The sequence below is a fragment of the Anneissia japonica genome, unplaced genomic scaffold, assembly GCF_011630105.1.
Source record: "Anneissia japonica isolate Jap-2015-1 unplaced genomic scaffold, ASM1163010v1 scaffold284795_len787576_cov167, whole genome shotgun sequence".
NCBI lineage: Eukaryota > Metazoa > Echinodermata > Crinoidea > Comatulida > Comatulidae > Anneissia > Anneissia japonica.
In genome coordinates, this window is record NW_022685813.1 from 288,203 (window position 1) to 300,004 (window position 11,802).

Genomic DNA, 11,802 nt, shown 5'->3' on the forward strand with positions numbered 1-11,802 from the left:
TGAAGAATAAGCTTTAAAATTTTAACACTGTGTACAAAGGGGGGGAGCCGCAGCTCCCACGGCTCCCCCCCTGGATACGTCCCTGAAACAGGGCAGGATTATTTTTGTCTTATTTTGTTTTTATCCTTACATTATTGTAATTATTATTTTTCCCCTTTTTATTTTTGCTACTTTGTTTACCATTTGTTTAAATGTGGTTATTATTTTGACATTTTTATTTTCCTTATATTTTGTTACTTTACATATGACCTTGCACAGCCTTGACGAAGAACACCCTTAGCGGAATCAAGTGTACTGTATCTGTGTAAAAATAAAGGATATGATTAATACTAATATTATTATCTACTGATTTCTAAACAATAGTATTGTGATGTCATTCCTTTGAAAAATCTCTTACTGCAGGTAGTCGGGCAGAACAATGTTGATTACTATTTGTTACATTTACTTGACTTATGTGACAAACCATCTTAAAAAAAGTCAATTGGACACACTGATCGCCATGTTGTCTACCAAAGTCCCCAAAGCCAGTCTACTCTTTCAGCGAGTCCTTCTGAGCCAGTCTCTTGGCAGAATGCCAAGAATTCTGAAACCGGGAGCATTGAGCATATCACAGTTTTGTGATGACGGATTAGAGTCTATTGCTGCACTGACAGTTATGGAAAAGGGAAGCAAACAGGTGCTAGAAATTTCACCAAAGGTAGGCCTGAGACACATCTATAGTTTCTAGATTATGTACTCACAAGAAGTTAAAACTAGACATGCACTGAATTTGATCATTCAGGCAAACACGTATTCTGGGATGAAATTGTAAAAAATTTGCTTATTTATTTATTTAAGCTTTCTAACCAGGGGGTATCCATTCAGTGACTAGCACTGCTTTTCAAGGAAGCCCTACACTATGAAATATCTGGGATTTTCCTTTATATGAGGATGTCATATTATGCCTATATATGGGCAAATCACATGTATTTGTATTTAAAACCGATATTATTAACAGAGCTTTGGAAATCATTAAAAAAATTCCATGTTTCAAAATTGTTGCATTTACTCTTCCAGCAATATGTCAACTTATCACAGGACTGGACACTATTTATTGGCTCAAAAACACCAATCCTACAAGAGGATAACCCATCACTCAAATTGACCGACCAATCAGATATGTTTTTATTGATTGAAGCCACACCTCCATACAAAGATAAGTATGGCCGAGTCTACCTCAGAAAGGTGCCAGCAGAGAAAGCGGTTAAGTTATCACGGTTGACGACGCCAATTGCCTGGAAGTCCGGGGAGCCATTCGGTATTGTTGTGAAAGCTAGCGTGGCGCAGTGTGCTAAAACGGGAATAGCCTTTCTTGATGGCGTCCTGGAGCTTGATGATGGATTGTTGGTAGAACACATAGCCAGTGAGTTCCCTGCAGTAGCATGTTTACTGTATATTTTTATTTAGCATAAAAAATTAAATTTCAAACAGTAATGATCAACAATACAAGCAACTGATTTATACCACACTTAAAACTGAATATAAAAAGATTTATTTGGTTATTAAATATTCGTCACAATAAATTTAAATATATATTGACGGGGGCCTGACTAGAGATGACATCGGCTAAAGCCCAGCACATCAAGTGGTCATCTCTAAACACCTGGCCAATAAGAATATAATAAAATATATAAAAGTACATATAAAGAAGAAAAATTTTACATTCATTTGATCTATAAAATATTTAAAAAGTGTAGTTTTAAAAGAAATAAGGTTTGCTTGGGAACATTTATATATTAATACATTTAGTAAACAGTAGGATAATTGATTTCTAATGATTGTTTTGATAATAAGTATCGATACAGTATTATTATGTGTCACTCAATGATATTATATATACGCAAGCACTTGGTATTTACAAGCTTTTTCTATTTGTGTGGCTTCAACATTTGTCACTTGATTGCGTTGAGTTTCCACTTACCGATAATTTTGTGGCTTCTTTAATTAAGTGATCTTTTGGCTTTTACATTGTTTATGTTACAGTGAAACTGATTTACCATTTTTAAAGATTTAGGTTATCAAATACAGTATATCGCTTAATGGAATTGAGAATTTTGTTGCAAATGTAATGATATTGAATTTATTATTTCATTTTACAGCCGTCGGAATTAGTGGCAAGGCAAATAGCCTTCTTTCGCGTAAAACTTCCTTCCACACACCTGCCAAGCCAATAAATGCTTCAGAAAATCAGATAAGCTCACCAAGCGTTCAGAATCGTCACCAAATTCATGATGTAGTGTCTGAACAGGATATGGACCGAAAAACTTCTACCAGCTCCTTGCTGATGAAAAACGTACAACCAAGTTGCAATGATTCCAGGCCGGATGCTCATAGAATACCAAATGTGCTGGTTTATACAGACAGCGATGAACAAGAACCAGGCCATTATCTGATGGTGAAGCAAATGCTACAAAAATGTCTCCACCCTGATCACTATGTCATATACCACTTAACAAAAACCCAGATTCTAAACCACCCTTGGGTTGGCAATACTGCCCTCATTGTCCTGTCTTCTGAACTTGAAATGAATAAATCTGCCAAAGTAACTGAGAAATTGAAGTCTTTTTTGGCAACTGGAGGCAAAGTCTTAAGCTTTTCTTCTAGACTCTGTGCTCCGGACTGTGTTAAGCTTTCGAAACAAACATGGCATACGTCTGTTGTTGATGTTGAATATTATAATGCTGTATCTGGGAGTACAACATATTTAAAAAGCCTGCACAGAGACTATTCTTTTAATGTTAATCAAGATACAGAGCGAAATTACAGAAATTTCACAATAATTGCAAGATGCAATAGTCAACCAATTATTCTGGAAGTTAGATCTAAAGGAGAAGGAATAGCAGTTTTATGTCAGGTTTGTCAAGCTATTAATTCAAACACGGGATTTATTAAAATATACACACCAGGGCATTATTGTTGAGAAGGGTTTTTGAGGGGGGTGTTTATTCAAGGGAGGCGTTTTATTTGTATGTAAAATGGATGCGTAAATATTCAAATAAAAGCCCCATAATTTTACTATAAATGTCACATAATTACCATCAGAAAGTGTTATCGCGTGATCATAAAGACTAATGGATCCCAACCCGTTTATTTCTACTGGAGTAGAACATTAATAGAATGTGTTGAGAATGATGTGGCTTCCATTAGTTTTCCATTGATTAGGGAACATTTATTGAAGGGAAAAGTAAATGCCCCGGGGAGCTATTCTAAGAAACTGCCTGTTACTTGAACTTTTATAAAGTATATTTTTATAGTTCCAGAGCTGTGTCAATAGACACTTATTTTTTCATTATTTCTTTGTCAGCAATTTATATTTTTCTTGAATGCTGTTCTTTTTTGGCAGGTTCGTTTAGACCTTGATCCAACAACAGACAAGACCACTAATTCTAATGAGTTTGCTGAACTGAAAAAATCGAATGAAGCACGGTATGAAGTTTTACTGGACATCTTCTCTCGTCTGGGTATCATATGTGCTGTTGACTCTGCTTTGCCTCTCTCTCCTAGCTACCTGCTTGCCCAGTCTGAAGTAAGAGAATTTACATAATCGATTATGTTATACTACTTTTGTTGGTCTCTGTAAAGAATTAATTTTGTAATATTGTTCTGAATGCAGTAAAGATGAAAGAGTGTCAAAATATAGAACCAAGCCACAAGATAAATGAGAGGACAATATTTATTATTCATTTTGGATGACTACTAAATTGACATTAAATACCTAAAAGACTTTATTATTTGTGGGGTGGGGGTGGTGGGCTTCTTTACTTTACCCTAGTGGGCTCTGGTAGCTAACACCTCTACGCCCATAGGTTGCCCCAAGATCTGTTAGCTTTATGATATTGAATTATTATTTTTATTTGTTTATTTAGAGAACCAAAAAGAGTTTCCTAAACTCGATCGAGGGCCAGTTGAGAGAAGGCTTGTTAAAATCCAGGCTAACCAATTTACAATTTGTCAAAGATTTCCCTTCTGATCAAGAACCAGATCCAGAATGCATTCCTGTCATCACTACTGAAGTTTCCAATGCTACAACCTTTGACATGGATGCGTATTGGAGCCATTTACACACCAAAGTGTTGGGAAACGTTGTTTTATATTCAGAAGTTGTTCCCACAACGATGAGTCTTTTTGAAGGGTGAGATATGAAAAATATTTTAAGTTTTGTCATTGACTTACGTTAGAAAATCAGAAGCCACTTGGCTTCCACAATAACAGAGCGTTGAGGGTAGAACACCTTCATATAGTGTAAAATAAGATGAAAATAATTCAAACCTTAATACTAAATTTTAGAATATATCATTCAAATCATTCTAAAGAAAATGTCCTTTCCTTTTCTTTTCTTGGGTTGAATACAAGGGTAAAGATCCTATTTGTTTCGAATGGTCTAACCTTAAAAACAATGTTTTAAAGATAATTTTTGCTAAAATTTTAGAACATAAAAAATAATAGCAATTATACAACGCAAATTTTTGTCATGTATATTGATCAAAGAATTTTTAATAGTTTAAAAACTATAACAAAAATATCTTTAACAATTATTTTAGGTTTAAGCCTTTAAAATGTTACTACAATACAACTATTGTCTGTTAAATATTTCAGGTTTATGTTCCATGTTGATAATAATATAGGAACAGTTGCCATAGCTACAAAAATGACGCAAGGGAAAGGTACTGTATTGTTAAATGCTTTTAATATTTGAATTAGTAAATATTTTTGTTCATGAGTTAGCAATCCAGATGCTTTTAAGTGTGATGATTATCATAGTCATCTTCATTGTCATCTTCATCATTACATCATCTTCATTGTCATCATCTTCATTATCATCATCTTCATCATCAACATCATTATTTTGATCATCATAATCATATTCAAAAATAAATGATGCAATTATATCATCATCATAGTCATAGTCAAAATCAAGTAATCATTCTCTTTGATCATCAGCACTTTCATCATATAATTATGAGCTAACCCTACAGATGTCTATATAAAATTATATTTTATCTGCAGGAAGAGGTGGAAATAAGTGGATTTCTCCGAGGGGTTGTGCAATGTTTTCGTCGCATGTGCGTATTCCAATCCATTCCCACCTAGGGCAGCGTCTTCCCTATTTGCAGCATATTGCATCAAGTGCAGTGGTTGAAGCTGTAAGGTCTCTGATTGGATATGAGGTAGTAATCACTAACTTAATAATTGTATTAATTACTAGTTACAGTACTAACAAAATTGAGCCTGCCAATCAGCGATATTTTAAATGGATACAAATTGATGTTACAAGGATACACAATATTTCAACAACTACACCTTCAACATGTAGAAGCCAAAAAACATTGCCTTGTCAATATTAAAATCAGTTTAATTTTTAAATCACGTTTTGGCAACTGGGATGTTTTTGAATTCCTTTGGTACTTTATTAATTGTGAAAATATCTATCATTAACATATGAATGAAACAAATATGTAATAATAATATAAAACAGGAAACACCCTTTTTTTTTATTGATATTTACTTGTAGAATATTGACTTGCGTCTGAAATGGCCAAATGATATTTATTTTGGTAACAAGATGAAGCTAGGTGGAGTGATTGTCAACTCATGCTGCTGGGAGAAACAGTTTCATGCAATCATAGGTTAGTAATGAGATAACAGTTTATGGCAGAGTATTAGTCTGTTTTGTAAGATCCATGCCGCAATGTATAGTTTTAATATTGATTCTGGTTTAAGACTCTCTTGCTATTGGTTGAAGTGTCAGAACCAAGCATATTCAGATAATGACTTAAAACTGATGCCATAAACAATCTGACGAAGATTTTCCATAATTTTTATTCAATGGAACTTGAGCAACACTTTTTTTTTTTTCATATGGTGCTGATTAAATATATTAACTGTTGACCGAATAATAATGTTGGAAGAGATTAAGATTACCATTATAAATATAGTGGTGATGGGAATGGGTGAAGTTGAGTAAAATATTAGTGACAAATCTTCCATGTTAAGATTATTATTTTTTTAGGATGTGGCTTTAACGTTAGCAACAGTGACCCTACGATATGCATCAATGATCTCGTATCAAGACACAACCAGGAGCATGGAACCAGTTTGCTACCTTTGACCCGAGAGCTACTCATTGCTAGGACACTAACATATATGGAAAAAATCATTGAGGATTTCCAGATGTTTGGAAAGGAATCCTTTCTACCTGGCTACTACAAACAATGGCTACACAGGTACATAGTCTCTCCTCAGTTCAGTGGCGTAACAACTATGAGCGGTCACTGTCTAAACCGGAAGCCCCAGATCTTAAAAGACCGTGTGATATTAATCACCATGTTTTTTGGCATGACAAAAGATCCTCTCTAAAACCACGGCCACAAATTTTGTGCTGTGGTTGCGGGGCTCTTTCAGGAGAATGATGTAGAAATCAATCAAAACACACCCTTAAAAAAGCCCTGAAAGAGGCCTAGCCAGACCCTCTGTTAAGCCACTGCCTGAGGTAAAGATACAATGATTGCAAGTCCCTGCACGTGGGCTACAGTTGAACTTGCAAAAGTCAAACCCAAAATGCTATTGAAATATTGTTCAACTTAGATAAAATTTGACTTATAGATTGTTAATTAATGGAAAACACAACAATTTGGCATATAAAATAAGAGCGACTTAGATATTATTTGACTTAGGCACAGTCGGCATAGGCAAGTTTAACTTTTATAATGCTATTCTCTATGCTGAATATTATGGAAATCTCATCACCTTATTCTCTGTAGGTAAAACCTAATAACAAGCTAACACTTATTTTTATAATAAATTTTTAGCGGGATGAAAGTGCATTTGGAGAATGATGATGGTCCAGAGGTTGAGGTTGTTGGGCTAGATGACATGGGATTCCTTGCAGTCAAGGACCAGTGTGGTCAAGTGGTCAGTGTCCAACCTGATGGCAACAGCTTTGATATGATGAAGAATCTGATAGTGACAAAGGCAAGACCCTGAATTCAGGTAGGTCACGACTTAAGCATCCTTTTACAGGACCTAGACTGCTGATAGCAGGCTGAGTTGGGTGTGGGAAGGTGGACAGTTACTAGGTCTTTTCCATTATGATGGAAGGATTTTAATCGCCTTTAATGGACCTTTCCATAGTGTCAATCAAACTTAGCAACTGACCAATGAGAACAGCGCCAGGAGTACACCATGTATATGCATATGTCTAGTAAGCACACTTTTCCCAAAAATGCACATGTTCGCATATGTTTTAACACTGTCATTTTGTGGAACCTTAGCAACAATATCCAAGGGGCGTGGCTTAGCGGAAAGGTCCATTATTACTAGCGGAGGTGTTATTTACAAAGTTGCTTTTAAATGTATAAACAGCACCCTCTATAGTTAGACAGCATGTCCATCAACTACATGGCGTGAATCACCTTCCGCCACCGAGCACATTAACCTTTAACACAGTAACCATGGCGTCCATTGATAGACATTTTATGCTATTTTTGAAATAAAATATTAAGATGGTTTTCCATCCTAACCTGAGTCAGCAAAATGTTTGTGAGGTCGGTGCCTCTGGGAACTTACTGCACTTGAGCTTTCCGGCTTAACTCTTCAAATCATTAAAAAAATGTTTCTATATTCCTTGACTTTTAAAATATTTCTCGTAAAAAAATCAAATTAAACTGTAAAACCTTGACATTCTGTAGAGCCATAATCATGAAAACATAGTTCTTGCATTTTTTACAAATGTTCTATCATGTTCTATTAACAAATTTGAAATGCTGTCTGAATTCTGAGAAATATATTTGTTAGCTTTCAATTTTTTCCTTTAATTATCAACAATTATCATTTATTAAGTGGTTTGATATAAAATTAACATATGTTTAACCATGCAAATGTTAATTTCAATATCTACTTTTTAATATTGTTTTCAATTTCTTTTAAACAGTAGTTTAAAGTGTTTATTTTACATTTAGTAAATAGGTTTTCTTATTTTTATTATGTTTTTTATTATTTACATAAGTAGTTTATTTCATCAATACTATAAGAAATTATGTGAAAAAAGTGGTGGTAGGAAATTCGAAAAGATGGGTGCTGAGTAGTATTAAATTCTAGTTAATATGAAAGAATAATACATTAAGTTGGACCAGTAGATGTGAAGTATAACAAGAACTTTGTTCAGATAACGGACAAATTAATGCTTGTTAATTTCTAAACGCAACTTATTTTATCATTTACTTCCATTATTTTACTATAATTTGTTCACGTTTTAACAAGATGGGGGTGCTCCAGGTACCCTGAGCACCCTCTCTGGGTATGCCACTGATATACCTTCACTTTTTATTGTATTCATCTGCTTGTCAGTGATTATGTTTACATTTAAAAAGAATAAGTAATGATATTACATCTGTTAAGATGACAGCTGATTGATGTGTTGATCAAATCAATGATGTCGGAAAATCTTATTTCCTAGCAACCCAAACTTGCAAGCTGCTAATACTGTATTTTGATGTTTTGAGCAACAACATCTCTTAAAGCCTCATTGTCTCTAGGTGTGAAGTTGGTTTGATGGCTATAAATCTATCTATTAAACATTGTAATTGAAACTGAATTGTGAACAATATGATCTAAAGCTGATTAAGTTAGCTTTGAGTACTTTATTATTGTAATATCAATAGTTAATTCTAGGTACTCATGTCTTTTTCATGTTCTCTTGCAGATGTTAGAAAAGCTTAAGAAGTTTTTTTTGAAGACTTTATCATTTCCTAATAGCAAGGATTATACTATACTCTATAGTGAAGTCTTGGCTGCACATGATGTTATCCAAATAAAGGCCCAAGTTGTTGGAACCAGTAGTGACTAATGTTATTATTCCTACTAGGACAACTTAATATTAGTACTACCTGCTACACATTCCATCAATGCTGAAATTTTGATGATTTAAATTTAAGCATTATTTGTATTTGTAGTTAAGTATTGCCAACATTTTTACTGTAATTATACTAATATCCCATAATGGCTCATAAAGCAAAGATAACATTGAATTCTATTGTCAGACAATAGAACTCTGTGTTTCAATAAGGTTTTTACTCATAAGGTGCAATATACTAAACATGTTTAAAGTTGATGTAAAATTTAATGCAGTATTAGTCCCATATTTAAAAAAAATATAACTTAATGCCAAGTGTTACAACCCTTTCCTTCCTATTCAACTCTTCCTCTCCTCTCTTTGCCCCTCTTCCTTCCACTCACTTGCTTTGTTTATTGTTTCACTGTTATTCAGTGTACAGTATAAAAGTGTCGATATTTTATATCAGTCATCCATTGTGTACAAACTGTTGATTCATAGGATAGGATAGGAATATTTTTGGGTGTGAAGCACACCAAGGTAACTTAACCCATTAAGCATGCTGGAAGGCAATCCCCTACTCCTTTATGAAGAGTGTACATGTACAGTACTGCATTCTTCAACATGCACATTGCCAAATTTCACACTCGTCCAAAGGTTTCAATGCTTTATCCGAAATATCAGCCCTCCAGCTGAAAATCAATTGGAAGTGCACCAGGGATCAAAGATAGCTGAAAGGATATAACAGTTCAGCACACACAGTGACTACCACTAGTTTTGCTGGCTGAACTAAACTGCTCTCCCTAAGCAAGCACTTTCTTGAATTTTTATTGGGTGATCTTGAAGTGTAAATGTATGTCTTTGAGAGGTCAGGTGTCCAACTTACACAAAGATCATTCCAAATGTGGACTATAGAATATAAGAACATATGGATACTGTATATATGTAGAAAGAAGAATTTATACAAGTTCTATATAATTGTGAGGTTTGAGGTTTACTGAGCACCATTCCAGAGAAACCCAGTGTACAATTTTGAATAAATGCGAGTAAAATTTCATACAAAGGAAAATTGGTCTTGTCATATTGGTCTGTTACATTCACTCTGCTGACTAAGCAGTCTTATTTATTATGTGATGCTCTATTTTCTCTTATCATAATTCTAAAGGTGAATTTGTTGTCGGTAATTTTGTATTTATAGCTCACAATCTTGCAGTTTTAATGGGCAAATGTGATCAAAGATAAAACATCCATTCTCCACTGATTGGGTGCTGAATTAATTTTTGCTCAATGTGTACAGTTCGGCAGTATTTTACTATCAAATAAGCAGTGACGTTGTATGGTAAGCACCAGTTAAAAGACGTCCAGACATCGACGGAAAAACGCTAAAGTTGTATTATCACTTAAAAAATATTCACCATGCAGAAAGCACACTCGTTACCCGACTTGTTTTAGACCTACATCATTTATTTTTTGATAAAATAGTATTTGTTTCCATCAGGACTTTTCTAGCCCAACCTGCTGATTTCTGCCTATGTCCAGTATTTAAAGCAAAATATACACACATGAATATTACTTATTTACAGACTAATCTGTGTATTGTAGTCCACGTTTGTATAAAACCATAATAAGCATGCGATACTGATCGAAGGTCCGATTGAATCGCCCAGGTGGCAATATATATACTTGTAATATATTCGATAAAGCCATAGATTGTTGTTGTTGTTAGCATACTTTTGTCACTCCAGACAACAGTACATACACAGTAAATATGAAATTAAGCAAAGATGTCTCGGTAATAAAGACGAAACAGGAAAGAGGTCGCTAAAAGGAAACTTTCCGCGCAATTTTAACCAGGTTTTGATCGTTCTCCATGTACCGTTGTTCTAAATTACGTATTTTTTAACTTCAAAAATACTAATATCTTGTTCTAATTAAGCACGATTGAACTCGGAAAATCAATAAAATGTAAATCATTGCAAGAATTCATACGTTCTTCATCAACCTATATCTCCTAAAAACTTAATAAAATACAGGTTTTTGTTGCAATTATTTTGTTTGTCAAAACAGTCTATATAAGGAAATCTGAAGTTATTGACGCATATTTAGTTCCATAAAACAAAATGGATTTTTAAAGAGACATGATGCATCGTTAATAGAAATGATTACCGTGCAAGAGAAATATTTTGGAAGGGAAATTATTTAATCTTTCTTCCTCGGCAGCCTGCCTTCATCATTTAGCTTGTATTAGAGGAAAGTGAAATGTAATTAGAAAGCCGGCTAGTCCGTGAAAACATTGATATGAGTGAATGGTTCGTAAGTAAAATAAGATCAAGTTAAAGTAATTGGCAAGTCATGTCGTATTGGAATGTTTTGTTAAGTATCGACTTAAATGTATAACATTGTGTATGGTAATTCAAGTGCCGAGTACAATAATAATTTGCAATTCTTTTATTAAGTTGATACATTGTTTAGATTGATCTCGCGACCTCGTCATCATATAAACGCACGTAAAATGTGTTAGCAAATTCGCTGTTAGCTACGCACCATCCATATTATGAGGGTTAGATCTGTGCATGTGTTGTACATACAGACCTAGCTCTCTGGTAGCTGTTCGCTCTTATACACATCTATGACAGCTGATTGATGTGTTGATCAAATCAATGATGTCGGAAAATCTTATTTCCTAGCAACCCAAACTTGCAAGCTGCTAATACTGTATTTTGATGTTTTGAGCAACAACATCTCTTAAAGCCTCATTGTCTCTAGGTGTGAAGTTGGTTTGATGGCTATAAATCTATCTATTAAACATTGTAATTGAAACTGAATTGTGAACAATATGATCTAAAGCTGATTAAGTTAGCTTTGAGTACTTTATTATTGTAATATCAATAGTTAATTCTAGGTACTCAACTAATTTTGCTAAAAACTATTTT

At 34.1% G+C, this 11,802-nt stretch overlaps 1 protein-coding gene across 2 annotated transcripts in view; it reads left to right on the forward strand.

Annotated features, from left to right (window-relative positions):
- The window catches only part of LOC117112666 (biotin--protein ligase-like), an 11,664-nt gene extending 1,726 nt beyond the window's left edge, over positions 1–9,938 (forward strand). For both annotated transcript variants that reach the window (XM_033255782.1, XM_033255793.1), the window contains exons 2-12: positions 403–697; positions 1,057–1,402; positions 2,139–2,893; positions 3,383–3,565; positions 3,906–4,171; positions 4,636–4,703; positions 5,047–5,207; positions 5,552–5,666; positions 6,050–6,263; positions 6,849–7,029; positions 8,741–9,938. In XM_033255782.1, coding sequence (XP_033111673.1) covers positions 419–697; positions 1,057–1,402; positions 2,139–2,893; positions 3,383–3,565; positions 3,906–4,171; positions 4,636–4,703; positions 5,047–5,207; positions 5,552–5,666; positions 6,050–6,263; positions 6,849–7,023 — 2,562 coding nt within the window. In that variant the 5' untranslated portion in view covers positions 403–418 and the 3' untranslated portion in view covers positions 7,024–7,029; positions 8,741–9,938. The remainder of the gene's footprint in view (positions 1–402; positions 698–1,056; positions 1,403–2,138; positions 2,894–3,382; positions 3,566–3,905; positions 4,172–4,635; positions 4,704–5,046; positions 5,208–5,551; positions 5,667–6,049; positions 6,264–6,848; positions 7,030–8,740) is intronic.
- The last annotated feature ends 1,864 nt before the right edge of the window (positions 9,939–11,802 follow it).